Source organism: Echinococcus granulosus (assembly GCF_000524195.1).
Source record: "Echinococcus granulosus chromosome Unknown EG_S00094, whole genome shotgun sequence".
NCBI lineage: Eukaryota > Metazoa > Platyhelminthes > Cestoda > Cyclophyllidea > Taeniidae > Echinococcus > Echinococcus granulosus.
In genome coordinates this window covers 1-16,496 of record NW_020170474.1, presented here as the reverse complement: position 1 = coordinate 16,496, position 16,496 = coordinate 1, and the positions used below count along the sequence as shown (strand labels likewise).

The window sequence follows — 16,496 nt, the reverse complement described above, 5'->3', positions numbered from 1 at the left end:
ACGGAAAAGCAGAATCGAAAAAGACCTTTCCACGACAGTTGCGTGCTTCCCCATGCCACCATCGAGTAAACAATGAAAAGACAAGCAAAAAGTAAAGTGGAAGGAAAAGGATTGTAATTAATTACCCTCCCCGTCAAGATGATAAATGGAAAATGACAAGAAGCAAATTAGCAAAGACAAATGGGCGGTGCACAAACGAATCACGTGGGTGAAGAGTCGACAGAAGCTTCCCCACCCTCCATCAACTCAACACTAAGTCAAGCCAGACCAGAGCAAACCACACCCAACCGCAAACACTGGACCAAGTCAAGTCAAGCAAAACCCTCGTCTCGTAGCCCCGCTCAGAATATCCCTCTTGAATGTAAATGACCACGATCTCAGGACTTCACCCTTACCTCCCAATAAGGCAGTCAAAATGCTCAGGTGGTCACGAGGTCATGTGTTTAAGGGAAGGTGAAGGAAAGATGCCAATTTAGTGAATACTGATTCATATGCTGCATTGGCATGGTAAAGCTGCCGAAAGAACTGTGTTCGTCAACGGAAGACGACGTGCGTGCCTCTCCCTTCCATCCATCCCCTTCCCCCACCCTCTCCGTCCCTCTCCACCCCTCCCTCTCCTGCACTGGCGACCACGTCAATCGCCAATTTGAGGCGCCTACAGAGCTGTAGTGGGAACTGGAACTGACGTTGTCCTCTACTTTAACAAGGCTATAGGTGATAGGCGAGAAGGGACATTTGACACTATCACCAGTCATCCATCCAATGTTTGCACGATTAAGTACCCTCATTCCAGCTGAGGTGGTGGCACTCACTATGACATTCTCTGACAGAATACACATTCTGCATTCGATGTGATACTCCTGCAAAGGCCATAATGCTTCACCACTACAGGTAGGGTTCGAATGAGAAGGTGAGGTTGAGAGTAAGTGAGTGGGTGGATGAGTCAAGGAGACGGAAGAACAAAGAGACGGTGCCAAGGTGATGGAGGGGGAGGGGAGGGAGGGTATGGAGGGTGAGCATGAGGGAGGGAGCGAACGAGTGAGAGCAAGAGATGGAGGGTGTTCGCGTTGGGTGTGACCACTGAGACCATCGTTAATACACAACTGCCGTTTCGACTGCGACTCATAGTGCTGTGACTTTGTTTCGGTGCATTTGAACTCATCAAATCTCTCTTCACCCCCTCCCCCCATCCACTGACAATCGACTAATGACCATTGCCTTAATGGCCGCTAAGGGAAATTGGCACACACACACACACAAAGACCAGGCAATAAATAACTCTAGGTCTTGGCACACACTTCAAGTGAACTAACTTGACAATGTAGTGAAGGCGCTAGGCCGAATAAATGGCTTCTCACTTCATTGTCTTCTTTACCTTTGACAGCGAGAGAGAAAGCGAAGTGGAGGCCGAAGTAGAGGAGGCAGAGTAGTTTAATGTCAAGTATTTGGCCTAATTATTTGGAGCTTGACACACAAAGCTGAGTAAAATTTCCGCTGGAAGAAGTGTAGAATTGCAGAGGAGAACAGATCCATCGTGCTACAATTTTACTGCTAAATGCTAAGCACTATCACGACGAAGTGCCAGTGTAAAGTGACAATATGACAAAATTTGACGCAATTTGCAGGAATCTATTGGCACAACGCTTTGGAGACTTAGCGCTTAATTTTTGAACATCCTTCTTTGATCGACAGAGATCACATTTCACTCTACTATCATCAATTTGACGTCCGATTTGCGCCCATGAATGGTAGCTTATGCCTATGTCATTGATGATTTATCTAAAAATAGACGCGGAAAATAGCCTTCGCAATCCCGATCGGAAGAGGCTTTCAGATTCAAGCAGCGCGCTGTTTGGAAGGAGCTAAGGTTAATTGGGGAGGAACTGACTACACTTCAAAATGTCTGTTATTTTGGATGTCACCAGACTTGAATACTCCTAAGCGTGGAAAAGATTATTCAAGAAGCAGATGAAACCCACCAGCCACAAGGAAATGGGAGGTTTAAAACCTTAGTAATTGATCGCAAGCGTGTCAAGTTCGGCCAAGACTTTTGGGTTTATGGAAGAGAGCAAAAGAGAAAGTGTACGTCTTTCAACTTGGTTCTCTGCCACGTTTACAGGCACATATTTCAGTGTTTAACCAATTACTGAAAAGCAGCGGCTCAAACTTCCTAGAAAAGTCTGCTTTACAATCACCTTCTGTTCAATTTCACGACAAACGATGCGTCAATCAGGCGCCCAGAATCAGACAGGCTTTCAAGCGTTGCGTGCGATGAGTGGTTGGGAGGCATCAATGCCGGGATCTTCCATGCCAGATGCTTTTGAAACATATGCACCAGTCTAGTATCTCATTACGGCTGAGCTGCTCGCCACTGCACTCACTTTTTTTGAAGCCTTTCACACATACGAGTAAATTTCCGTGAGTTTTACCCTATGTTTTTGTTCACAAGATCTTTCGTTCACACGCTGTTCTGTGTACAAACTCACTCTGAGTTAATGTTCTGACACTTACCGGATTAGTGATTGACTATGGTGACAGATGTCATGCACTGAACACATCAAAACGAAGCAGATGTTTCACGTACAGGATTCCAATCGAATGAGTTTCTAAACTAGTGAGCAACGGGGCCAAATGCTTACGCTTGAGGAATAAAGGAGTCTGACCTACCAACACCCATTGTGAATGATTTCGTCTGGAGAATTTTAGTGATTAGCTAACGGAGGGAAGATGAGCTAACTTACACTTGTTGACGTCCTTGGCCGAGTGACGTTTGCCGATTTCAGCCAAAGAGCGGATGATGTGCAATTGTTGGCCAGACTTGGCGCGTCGTTTTTGGCGGGTATAGAGAGTACTGTGGTGAAGTAGGAGCAACTCCCGAGTCTGCTCTCGAAAACCTGGCTCTAGCATTTTTTTCTTCACCATCCGCTGAATCACTTCGTCTGTGAAAAGAAAAAAATAGGTAAGCCTTCCATCTATTCATCGCTTGTTTACTAAACCTCTCAAGTGATAGTCGGTCGGTCCACCTACTGCTTGACTGATCAAATCATCCACCCATTTGCCAGTCCATTTCCATCAAACCGACCTGAAACTTCCATTCAACCCTGATCCACCCATCCATCTATAAATTTATGCACATACTCACTCATCAGCACCCATAAACCCCACCGTTAATCATATGTCCCACTTCATTCGCCTACCCATCCATCAATCAAAGCTACTTAATCATCCGCCTATCTACCCATTTACCTACTCCGACCTACCACCGATTCAACAATCCATTCACTGAATAATTTAAACATCCACGCATTCTTCCATCCATTCATCAACAAAAGTGTCCTCATTGAAACAACCAAAGTAAACAGATTGACCGTAAGGCACCTATGAGATGAAGCATGTTCCCTTTAAGGTAACAAAGTACAAAAATTTAGAATTAATTTAATGAAAATTAAAGATATTAAAGCTGTTGATGTTCTTAATACATAAGGAAGAACTCGTGCTATTCTGTCAGTTGGGAGCTATCACCTCGCATTCGAGGGGGATAATATGCCACCAAATTATACTGTAAATACTTAAAACATACTACTTACAAGTCTATTTAAGTAAAACCAAAACATGGCAATTAAAGTAGCAGGAGGTTACAGCAATTCTAGAAGGCCTTGGGTGTAAATCAGGCGCCCGACATTCACGATTTGAAGTCCAGAGTTACTTCCCTGAATGGATTCTTTAGGTGAGTGATGAAATTATGAGAAAAAGGCAGGTTCAAATCTTAACGAAGAGAAGTGGGAGAGTTTTGGTTGCACCTTTTATGCGACATCAAAAACTGTGCATCAAGTTATTTTTCTTTGAAGAGCAAGCTCCACGTAGCTTCAAAGAGCTTCCGATGCAAATTTTTAACTGTCAATAACCTTAATCTTCGATCACTGATATGCATTTATCTACTTTACAGGGAAAAAAGCAGAATAGCTAAAGTGCTGAAGAAGGTGGCGTGTGCGTGGATAGGACCTGCTGCACCGCTTCCTTTCCCTGTATTCATTCACTCCATCGCCCATTTATATCATCAACATGGACCAGATATCCTGCAACGTTTCAGATTGCAATTAAACGCCCTCAACTCATAAAAAGAAGGTATTTTGAGAGACAAATGCCACGAAATTCGATCGAAAGTGATTTGGGGCAAGAAGTGAAGAGAAGGAAGGAGAGGCAGACAGAGTCACAAAAGCGCTATCAAATGTAGTAAGGGGAATAATAAAACAAGAGACAAACGAAAAACAACTACACAAATAGGTAAAGCTTTCCCTTCTCCCATCCCTGACTGAGGTAGAGGTGGCGGGGAGGGGCGTAGCTTGGTAAGACAAGCGGTCACAAAAGAAGCAGCGACAGCGCGGAGACAGTAGTGACAGTGTTGGGGACACATTTCTAACTACCCACTATCTCACCAACCACATTGGCCGCGCCCCTTCTTTTCACTCATGCTAACGCTCATGCCCCTTGTTTCTGCCCCCCTTCCGCATTCTGGCGAGACAGTGCACGCAAGGGACAGACGGAGGGCCGTTTTCAACTTCCTTCCTACCTCCCTCCCTCTTTTGCTTTAAACAAAGGCAACTGTGTTTTGTATTCTTTAGGTGCAGAAAATCCCCCCTCCCTTCTTTCCCACCCTCCTACCCTCATCTTTCAGTCTCTCTTTTGAAAATCCGCATTTCAACTCACTGTTGAAGTCCAGTTTCATGACTGAATGCTTCAAAATCTTAGTAAGGATACATACTAGTTTCTTTCAGGATTTAACCGGTCGAACAATTCTTCTACTGGTTCAAAAGCGAACCAGGTGACTATGTTGGGGGAATAACTTATCGTGTTTATCACCACCTAGGACCTCATAAATAAATAAGGCACCACAGCTGGGACTGGTCTGTTGTTCCAACGCCGTTTGAACTATCAAGCCGACCAGTGCAGCAGCAGCTGCTGCTCTAGGGCTAGAGTGAAGCACAAACCTCATCACAAAGACGATCCCACGTTTGTTTCATTGTTTTCAGCTCCAGCAGCAGTAGCAGCAACAGTAGTTGTCGTCCCAACCAGTAAAGACCACGTGACACGGTTGTGACGTCTTGTCCAGGTAGGGAAGAGGGCTGCTGTATGTGCATGGCACTGGTGAAGAACGTATTAAGCAGAAATTTTGAATAGAATAGAGAGGAAGGATTTTTCCACTTGGCTACTGACACAACTACTTATTTAAAATGTGGCATCTCAAGTCAGTAATTTATTATCAAACCAAATCAAGTAGGTAGTGTGACTATTTGCTATGGTGAGAGAGAGCACTTGAAAATAGTTGAATAGCCAGGGAGGATCCAAAAACCCCTCAAATCGACGTTAAAGTGGGAATAAAAGTTCCGATCATGATTTCCCCTTTGCGGCAATAATGCGTGACAAGTGTGTTTATACGGTTAAATTCAGCGCCCCGGAAATCCACTTTTGACCGCTTGATTTAAAACCCCCTTTTTTTTCCTGAAATAATGCCTGTTTTAAAGCACTTATTTATACATTTTTGCTCTATAAATCGATCACCAAAAATACCAAACTGTTTTCAAACCTTGGGTAAATTGGCCGTCAAGTGTATCAAGCATTTGGACTAAAACCAAAGGGGAGGTGGGGGAGAGCACAAGAGCATTCCTGGCGTGACCTAAACGCAAAATATACCCTTATCCTCAGTAAAAGGAAACGGTTGACCTAACTGTCGGTGACTGGGGGAAGATACTATTAAACACTCTATTTCCACCTCAGTGGCCATAAATAGGCATCCTAGAAGTGTAAGGAATGGAGAAAGTAGCCAGTGAAGATACCGCACATTAGCCAGTAGGTTTGGGCAATGTAGGCCAGTGCACGGTTATCATTTTGTTGGTCTCACATGCCCGAGAGGACTGACGTTGGTCATGGCGGAATGCGGTTGGGTTGCGTAAGATAACAGGCATCCACGACGTCCACCAGCGACGACTAATAAAGGACACCCAAGCTCGCCAGTCAAGCGTGGGTGCCTCAAATGGTATGGCACAGACAAATTGGATTTGCGAAACGATAAAGTGGACAAAAGACGTCCTTGGAGTGAGGAGAGTCGGGTGTTAAGAAGAAGGTAACACGGTCAAAAAGGTGACAACAATTGGACTTGTGGTAGTCAATTTCCCTCTGGGAACCCCAAGATGTTAGCGGGCAGAAGCTTATCTGCAATTCAACGGGGTTAGAGGGAGATAGATGGAAAGGTGACCTGATTAAACTTAGAGGTCCGCAAATCGCCCACACTTTCATCAACACGCAACCGCAGTGTGGAAGGGGGCTTGTTTTCATGGCTCTACCCGAAGTCGTCCGCATCGCACTTCCTGAATTGGGTAAGATTTGCTCCAGCAGTTGTGCTTCTGAGTTTATCTACGGAGCAATTAGGTACAAAAAACGCTCGGCTTCAGTGATGGAGAAAGTGAGGCACAGCGCTTAATAACAGCTCAAATTACCAATGAATGAGAATATTTGACTTACACATGAACGCATAGATAGCTGTGTGCAGGGTTCCATACTCCTTCTGGGAGACGAGTTGAATTTAATCTAACTACACAGATGAGCTAACGCGCCATGTACCAGATGGGGGGGATAGACCTGGGCTGAGCCCAAACCATAGTGATAATGGTAAAAACGAGAATAGTGACCCAAAGTCAGCTCCTTACTCGTCCTTCTATTCAGGTATTCATTCATTTGCCCGAGTATTCACTAGTGGAACCATCAGGCCGTCCAGGCAACCATTGGCCTATCCATCCACTTCTCATCTCATATTCATTCATTCTGTTCATACATCCATCCACCCCATATCTATCCATTTGTTCAGTCTATTCACGCATGAATGCCGCCATTCATCTATCGCAAACTGGACATTATCACTTGCATGGCTTGACGGATTTCAGTCATCCGTTTTACTTGAAATAAACTGACAAGATAGACAAGCGTGTTGACTAGTTGAATGAGTTAACCCTAGTAATTAAACACAAGCCGTATCCATACCTACCAACTCCACCCAGCTTTCCATCCGCACCACTTCAAATAACGCCAGAAATGGCATCTGCAAGATATGACTTCCACAGTAACAGTAAGTACTTCAAAACATGTCGACAAATGATTGCAAATGATGATGAGATCATTTCTTGAACTGTCGAGTTTGATAATGAGGTACAATTCCCATTCCTTACACAAGTCTGAATGTACCTTTTAGGCGAGAGGTGGACAGCGAGTACGAGCCTCGTGACGGACTGGACACCATCGGTCCCCCCAAGAAGGAAACGTACCCTAAACACACTAAAATAGGGGTATCCGTATGGCCTTATTTATCGCTACCTAACAAAGCATGTCCACGGTTCAACTCGGCTATTACAGAAAATCATCCTCTTTTTTGCTCTATTAAGTTCTCTTCATAATTCATTTATTTTACCCCCTCCTTCGATATATTTAGGTAAAACTCAAGCGCCAAAATCGTCTGTATTTTCAAGACCTTCGTAAAAAAATTCCCCTTTACATGCTCCAGATTCCGCTAAGCCCTTACGGAGTGCTCGAAAGCTTTTTTTATCCCCTTTTGTAAAGTTAAACCAATAAATACCAGTGGAGGAAAAGTGCCCAACACAATTGCTCTTTTGAGATTAGAGCTTGGATAGATTGGAAGAAAGGGTGGTACTTGTGTCCAAAAGCCGACCCTCGGCAAGCGGGGTGGACACACGCCTGGGGTTAAAACCCAATCACATTTTAGGGCAAACCAAAAAGGGAAAGATAGGCTCCTTGCAAAGACGCAAGAAATGCTAAAAACGTTAAATGATTGGGGGTTGAAGGTGAGATTATATGCAAGAGGTGGGCAGGCCACCGTGACAGATCGGACGCCAGTGTTCCCTGCGGAGGAGGAACCGCACCCTGAACACGCCCAGCCATGCTACCTCTGTACCTCTTTATTTATCACTACCCCATAAGGCATGTCCAGGTCCAACTGATCCACTCATTCCAAGGGCATGAAGGCAGTGGTGGAAGAGAGAGAGAGAGGGAGGGGGAGAGAGGAACAGTGGACCTATTAGAGCCAACTCTGGTAGTTGATGTATAATTTATTATTTACGACAGCATCACCACCAGCCTCTCCCATGTAACGAACCAGCGTGTTCACTTTGATAATCTAAATTAATTGACACGTATGTACTTTTAACAAATAAAGTTTTTGATTAAATTTAATGCATTGCTTTGTACTATTAAATAGACGGCTCCAACGCACATGAAAGGGGACATGGCTCAAGTGGGGCAAACAGGACAGATGACGGTTTGCAATGAGAAGTGTTCTACTGGCAGATGATTTTGATCCGATCATGACTACGCAAGTGACCTGATGGGTCACACGAAAGACAGATCGAAGGTGAGCTGGAACCACAGCAGTAGGGGGTCAACGTGGGTGTTGAGTTAAAAACAAATGTCCTCACATATCAATTTAACCAACCGTCCGGCCCAATCAAGGTGACCACCAGTCCATCCAAATACCTCGTCACCCAACCATCCATCCCAAAACTTGAAATACATTCGAGGTGAAGTAGTACCCTACGTATGAGTGACGTTTAAAGTTGGAAAAAGGTATCCTCAGGGCGTAAAGGTGAACCACTTTATCCACTTTGAAGGGTATCATCCAAATTTGTTTTCGTTTACCCATTTGATGCTACACTGAAGTTTGTACCAAAAACTGATAATAATCGGCACAAGCATGTGGCATGTGGCTGATATGAGTACACAAATAAGTACTTTTGGGAGATAGCGTTTTTTGCGTGCGGACGTGGCCACTTCCTTTTAAATAAATAATAATATAACTGAGCGCTGGGAGCATTGCAAGGTACCCAGCCCCTGAGGAAAGGGGCAACAATATCCACTGAGGATGGCCTTTTATGCGAAGCACCAGGTGGTTGTACTTTCAAGGGGGCAGTGAATGCTGAAAAACGGATATTTTGGAAAACTGTCAGAGGAGGCCAAGAGACGGTATAAGGTCATACTGAGTGCTTTCCGCCCATTCAAAGGTCATCGTCAAAATTCAGTGGAATAAAGGTTTTGTTAGCACCAAAAGAAACCGCCAATCCGACTTGACCTTACAAATTTACTTTATTTCTAATGTTTACTATCATCTTGTCAACTGGGTGTTCATAAAATTCACTATTTGCGATGATAGCGGTAATCCTTAATCTCAAAGGAGACGCCGTTCATCAGGTCGGTTATTTAAGGTGTTTACGTTAAAGCACTTGAACAGTGCGTACACAAAGTGACAAGATCACATGAACTTCCGTCTTGCATCGACAAATTTGTCGGTTGTCGACGCGTAATCAAGAAGACCCGTTTCAATGAAGTATTTGACTGTGTGGCGTCTTCAGTCTCAGAACATGCCTACGGCAACCCAGTTAATCACCCTTGTTGAGTCTTCGGAAATGTTGCAGGACTGGGTATTGCTAGTAGTGGTAAGCAAGCTCCACAGAGAAGGAACGCATACGGGGTGGACAGCTTGAACCGAAGGAAGTTGCAACAGAAGGGCTATTGAAACTGCGGCCAGTTTTAACAAAAGACCCAATTGTGTGGCCTGAAGAGACCCTAGAATTGAGTGGTTTAGAAGAGCCCATCACAAAACTGCCACGACGATATGTGACACCTCCTCCACGTTCTCGGTGGCTGGCTGGAACCCACACAAACGGTTGGACACAGCATTGAAATGGGAACGTAGAGCCGTTGTCAATCTGGAGATTCTCGTATTGTAGTTAAACAAGAGAACGAAACCGAGGATCCATCAGAAGTAGCAAGATGGACCATTGACAGTGGAGCCAAATGTCCTCCCGCCACGATGGAAAATGAAAGTTAATCTTCGTTTCCAACTCGTGGAGAATTTTTTAAGCACGGAGGTACGCCAAGGGTGATTCTCAAAAGAAGAGGACAACATAATAGATCACTATCTATTTGTTGATTGCATACTCGACTATGCAAGCTTCCCACAATCGCCACCAAATGAGAATATTACAGCATATTCTACCACAAACGAAATCGGTGGCCTCCTCCAATCTAACTCCCTGCGATTTCACCTCCACGCCTTTATTCCTGCCGCGCAATTGATCGCAGTCCCAAGAAGGACTCATAACGGCCGAAGCAGAAATGTGACTACAGGTGGAGTTGGGCCCTTATGCTGAGGCTCAGAAATTATTGACATAAAAGAAAGCGGTCAAATCCGTTGCAAGGGGTGGAATGTTTTGGACGCACCTCACAAATTTGCGTCTCAGTTACCTCTAGGCATGTTATGAGGCATGAGATCCCGCAGTGGTAGAGTTTCATGGTAGATGTACAACACCACTATGAGCGTGTATACGCCTGCTACCGGAAAACCTTTCATCAGCCACGCAAAATTGCAAAATAATTGCTGGACCAAATTTACGTAGTTGCGATAAAACGGGGTAGTTTGAGGGGCTTGAATAAGACGATTTCGCTTTGACGTTGACTCACCCAGTCGGTTTCTACCCAAGCGATGAATGGAAGAATAGATGGACGAAAGCTTAAATAGACTGATGGACGGATGTGAAGAAAGGCTGGATGAAAAGATCAACAAGTGCATGGATAGAAGAATTAGTGGTTTGGTGGATAAATAGGGGTATGAATGAATGATTGAATAGGTGGATGGATGAGTGAATGGTCGTTTCGAGTTATCTACGTGCATGTAAATACCTAGAATGGTGGATAAGTGGACGCATAATGGATGAAAGAGTGGATGGATGGATGAATGGATGGTTGGATCAACCAATAGGCAGTTAGATAGATTGTTGGACAAAAAAGCTGAATGGACAGTTAAAAGAATCATCTGCTTTCCACACTGACATTATCTATCAACAGCTCAGTTGCAGCCCAGCTAGGGTCTGTTCCCCCCACCCCCCGGCCCCCGCATGGCAGGTCAGCCAGCGTGTCCATATAGCTGCGCAAAAATCCTGTTGACAAGTTGTTCATTCAGGACTCTATTATTTGTTTATTTATTAACATACCGAGTATGCGTGTGTAAACAAGAAATTAGGTACATTAAAAACAAGAAATGTCAAGAACTGGATAGCTTGCACAAAATTCCTGTTTCCCACTGAATGGACTGTTGGATATAAGGGAAATGCAGGAGGGAGTAGAGTGGACTCCACGTGTTCTCTCAAGTCAAATCAAGGCCTTCTCATAAAGAAACCCGATTTACTGCCCTTTTTATATGGGCTACTAACTGCAAATACACACTTCTTGGGCTCGACTTCTGTGTGTCTTTACAATGTCTCATCATTACCTATGAGGGGATTCAAAAATCACTTTAAACCGTTTTCAGACCAATGGATTTTGTCTAAAATGTTAAACAATAAAGTACTTCCAATTAAAGACAACATCATAACACTTGTGAGCACTTTTACTTTCATCCTATTCACCGACTTCTACGGTCATCTTGTCACCCTTTCCAACATTTCAGAATAGGACGCACAACAAGGTCCAAGAAATTGATGTTATGAACGGCAGTTACTACTACCTTTGCACAAAAAAACCGCACGGAAAGCAGACACAGGCAAACAACTACAACTAAAAGATTTATTCAAGATGATTGCCTGCTTTCCCATGCCACCGTCGGATAAAAAATACAACGACCAGCGAAAACAGTAAGAAGGGAAAAAAATTCATTGTCATTAGTTATCCGCCCCGACAAGGAGAAAAATGACAAATGACAAATGGATGGTCTATAGGCCATCCCCAATCTGTCACCGACTCAACACTAAGCCAAGCCATGCCTAGCCCTGAATGCCAAACCAAGCAAAATCCTGGTCCAATGCCTCTGCTGAAAACAATATTCGTAGATGAAAATGACCACAATTCCCGTTTGCCATCAATGATATCAAGGCTTCACCCCTGCCCTAGAATGAAGCAATCAAAATGGTCATGTGGTGGCCACGAGGTCACGTACTTGGAAGAAGACGTGGAAAGGGGGGAGGATAGAGCATCACAGTGACCACTTTCTTGTAGCATACTTATTTACGACACATCAAGTACGTCAATGTATGGAATCATGGACCAAATTTCTACCAACTCTGCTTTGAGTACGTCTAAGTAACTGTATCCGATGCCTGGACGATTTTGAGGAACAGCTAGAGTACAATCACCTTTCAAGGGAGTTATTTATCACCTTCTGCCTACCCATTAATTTAAAGTACTTTATCACCTTGCACTTGTGTCAAAAAGCTTCACGAGGGAGACGAAAGATGGTACAGTGAACTAGAATTCCTGACAAATGAAATGCTTTGACCTGGCTAATCAGTGTCCTCCTCGCTGTGACTCGGTACTCTCGTCTCATTAGCGGGCATATTTGGGTGGGGAAAAAGGCCTTTTCAACAACGGGCGATCGAGAGCCCAGGATTTTGCAATGAACAGCCATCTAGAACTGGAAAAACTGAAGGGTGCTACATTCAGGACTCCACCAATAAAAAGGAAAACAGAACTAACCCTGTAACCAGCCCTCGGCTAGGCACAATGATGGTCACTTTCGCTGTTCTCTATTGCCAAATTTATTCATTCATCTATCAGAATATTTGTAATGTTGGCACTTAAATTTACTAACGGTGAATTGCTCTTGGCCACCGAGACTCCCATTCATTAAATTCTTATTTCATACCCATTTGCATAAATTTAACGCGGATGAATGGATCTGGGCATCTTGAAATCAGGAAAGCGTACGCAAAGACCTTTTCCATGCTTAATGCCTAATGCATAAAAAGAGCACACATTTCTGCACTAGAGATTTCGCCAGGCCCGTCCCTCTTCATGCTCAAATAACAAAGATTTTGCAGTACGTACCTCAGAGATTATACAAATTTGACGGCAATTTACAGACCATTGCTTGGTTGCCTTGTACAAATTACCTACATTTGGTAATATCATAGCCACGTAAAGGGGCCACTTGGGTGCTCCGCCACTACACCTTCGCCAGGTGGGCTGGCTTCTGGGCCATGCTAGTAGCCCCTCAAATCCTACTGTATATCGACAATGCATATTCTGCCCGAGTATTGTGACTTCTTTTGTCCTCGGAGAAGCATCGGGACGCTGAATTGGTGGTAGCGGAAAGCGAATCCCATCTCAACGTACAACTACACCGATCTACTGTAGGGTGATAAACCTTAGCGGATCGGAAGAAGGGCATAAGTAGCAGTTGGGAGAATCGGTGACGACCCCTAACAGAAGGGCCGAGGATGACGTCTACCTTCGGCGACTGCCCCCAGTCCAGTGGTCTGCAGGAAGGCTATTAACAGCTGAAGCGACACTAGCCATAGTTATGGGACTGTCCAGTGTTCCTATATAAAAATGTTAATTACGTGGACCCGCGATACCTCCTTCACATCTCTATTAGCTGGATAGAATCCAAATGGACATGGTTGGGCAGCTCTGAAGTGAGAACACGGAGGCAAGAAGGAATAGATGGAAAACTACGTTAAATCCCGTCTTTTGTTGCATGGCTCTGCTTTTAGACCAGTGTTCCGACAATTAGCTACGGACACGCGTGATGGACGGCACACTCCCCATCGGTCAATGGAGTTCCCATGAAGGACTGAACATCAGATCCAGTAGGAGTGCCAAGAGGGGTCAGTGACGCTGTGGTCGAGTATCGCCTCAGTTTCACGCAAATTCAATGACTCGCACGGCTGACTCATGGGGGTTTTTGGACAGCACTGCTTTCGCTGTGATGGCCGAGGCGGGAGGTTGACAAAGGAGGGCACCGAAGATGACAGTCAAAACAGGAGAGGAGCTGTTTATTATGTTGACTGCTTGCTTGCTTAACTCCCGGTTTTGGTAAAGGAGCCAATTAGGTGCGCCGTCATTGTACTTTGGAGGGGTGGGCTGGCCTCTGGGCCATGCCAGTAGCTCTGAGCCCTACTGGAAGTCTCGGGGCGCTACGACTGGACTTTCAGCGCTTTGCTATGCGAATATCCTCAAAAAAGGACCTAGTAACCAACGCACCTAGCAGTGGAAGGTTCAGGTTTTGCCATGTTGCCAAAAATCAGTGTTATTTGTGTTAGAATCAGATGTGTGTAGTGCTTAGTGTCCAGTACCGAAATTCAACGCATTGCGCGTCTAATTCTTCGCATTCAAGCGACCAGATGAATGATGCCTTAAGACCCATAATCGGGAAACCTCTCGGATCGTGGACATTCAAATAAGGCGTCTGGTGGCAGACAATTCAGGCAGAGGGCAACAAACTACAGATTGTGAGCATCGGAAGGCCACCCATTGAGCAAAATTGGCCAACCCGATCTTCAAAAAGCGTCTTAAAATCAACGCCTTGAACGTGAAATTCAACAAATCTACTTTAAATTTTGGTGCAAGTAAACTGATAAATGCTTGCAGCCTCTTTCTAACTGTTTTACAAGACAGCACCTCAATAGCAGCATGAATACGGGCAATAGTACGCAGGGTTAGATGTAAATTTAGTGTGTGATAACATAAAAAGCACAAATTCATGCCGAAATAAAAAGTCAACACCGCCTTTTCAACTTGAAAGTAACGTAAAAAAAGCGGGCGGCTATCAGACTCTCACTCATCCTCCGTTTACGCACAAATAAACTGTTTATAAATCAGCATCTTGAAAATCAGAAACGTCTCAGCTATTGCTGTCATGAAAAAGTGTTGTAAACTCTTGGCACACCTAGCTAGCGAGGGTATGTCATCATCTGCCTGTCTCACACAGTGGACTGACTTCATTCCACCGGCAAGAATACAGTTCTTCTGATTCGCCAAAAGTAATCCAAACGCAAGTGCATGTAACCCTGTCAAAGGTTGTCAGCTTTGCCTAACTTCAGTCCCCCACTTACATTAGCTTTAACCGAAGAATAAGAGCACCTGTACAAAGACTGTCCGATAAACAAGCAACTCAGCACCGACCTACATGCAGTAGGTGAAGCTATATCAAGATCAACAATCGTTTGCACGCAATCCGTTTTTTCATTTATTTTGCAAAATTCTATCACTCAGGCGCCACAATGCATTTGGTTTATCATTTTCAATTTATTTACTTCAACAACAACAACAACAGCAACACTGCCGAGTTAACATGTAGTGTCCGATGTGAACAAATTTAGATTGAAATTGTGATAATGATAAGTGAGAAATCTCCATTTGTACCAGTTTCCGTGAATTTTGATGTAAATATAAGACATTAAGTCGCCAGACCCCAATAGGTTGATTTGTGATGGGAATTAAAATTCCCATGCTTGGTGACAGTCAACATTATCGTAATACTTACATAGGATTTCATCATTTGTGAGTCATTTCAATGACAAATTTCAGAAAAAAAGACCCAACTTCAACCAAAGTGGAGTAGTTTTCGCTTGCTTGTAGTGGAGAAATATTACTAACCTTCAAGGAGTATGCAAAAAGCGAGAGACAACTCACCAGCCACAAGTTCCAATGACATCACCTCCAAATCCAACAGCATGACAGCTTTGGCGAGGCAACTGCGAACTTCGAATACCGACATAAGCGGCTGGATTGCCACGTGAGGTTTTGACCACCTATCTGCACTCTCCTCCACCTCCTCCTCGTATTTTATCCATCTGAAAAAGTGGAAGGAGAGCGGAACGGTGAGTGAATACACGCGGATGCAGTACTTGGAAGGAAAAATAAGCAGACGTAAAGTACGAAAGAATCAGAATAGGTGGTTGGAAGGCGTTAAGAATACCAATCTAAGGAAGAGGTTTACCAAGGGTGGACGAATTGCTAGGTGGGAACTAGATGCGTGGACAAATTGATGGACATATTTTTGGGTCGATAGATGGGGAGAGAGTTGGATCAGACTAGTATGCGCTTCCACGCACTACAAGACGCAAAAAAGGGCGGCTCGAAGGCCTGGAATAGTTAAGGCATGTCAGAGCTAACTAGATGAAGGGATGAGATAAGGATGAAAATTTTCAGGATCTGTTTTATGGCGCTGTAACCTAATTAGGCACATAGTCCTACTGCCATATTCGTACCTCCACATCATTCCATTAAATGGCGCTTATAGAATAGCGGAGCCAACAAATGAAGGAACATTAGGCTCAAGGACAGACATGGGCGCGTTAGCATGTGTCCATCTACAATTCCTCACTTCTTCCGACGACAAACTAATTGGGCTTTGTGTGTCATACTAGGTAAGTCAAATACTCCACATCGAACCCCTCCGCGCCTCTACTTCGGCCTCCCACCTCGCTGTTGCCAATTCCAACACTAAAACAGCAGATGAAAGGGACAAAGAAGTGAGAAGCCATTTATCTGGTTCAGCCTTTTACTCTATTTGCAAGCTTGCTTGAAGCGTGTGCCAAGACCTAGAGCTAGTTATTGCCTGCCCTTTGCATGTGTGGGTATGTCACCTTCCCTGAAAGATCATAAAGACAATAGGCAGTAGTTAAGTGCCAGTGAATGCGAGGGCGAGGAGAGAGATT

General features: G+C 44.3%; 1 protein-coding gene across 1 annotated transcript; it reads right to left on the bottom strand. All coding sequences in view use genetic code 11, as the record gives it.

Moving 5' to 3' along the window:
* Positions 1-13,253: 13,253 nt before the first annotated feature.
* Positions 13,254-16,322, bottom strand: EGR_08030 (Electrogenic sodium bicarbonate cotransporter; the record flags this gene model as incomplete). The annotated part of the gene is made up of 5 exons (XM_024497279.1): positions 13,254-13,310; positions 13,395-13,464; positions 13,572-13,671; positions 15,469-15,629; positions 16,219-16,322. The coding sequence occupies 5 exons, from the start codon at positions 16,320-16,322 to the stop codon at positions 13,254-13,256; spliced, it is 492 nt and encodes a 163-aa protein (XP_024348278.1).
* Positions 16,323-16,496: the final 174 nt, after the last annotated feature.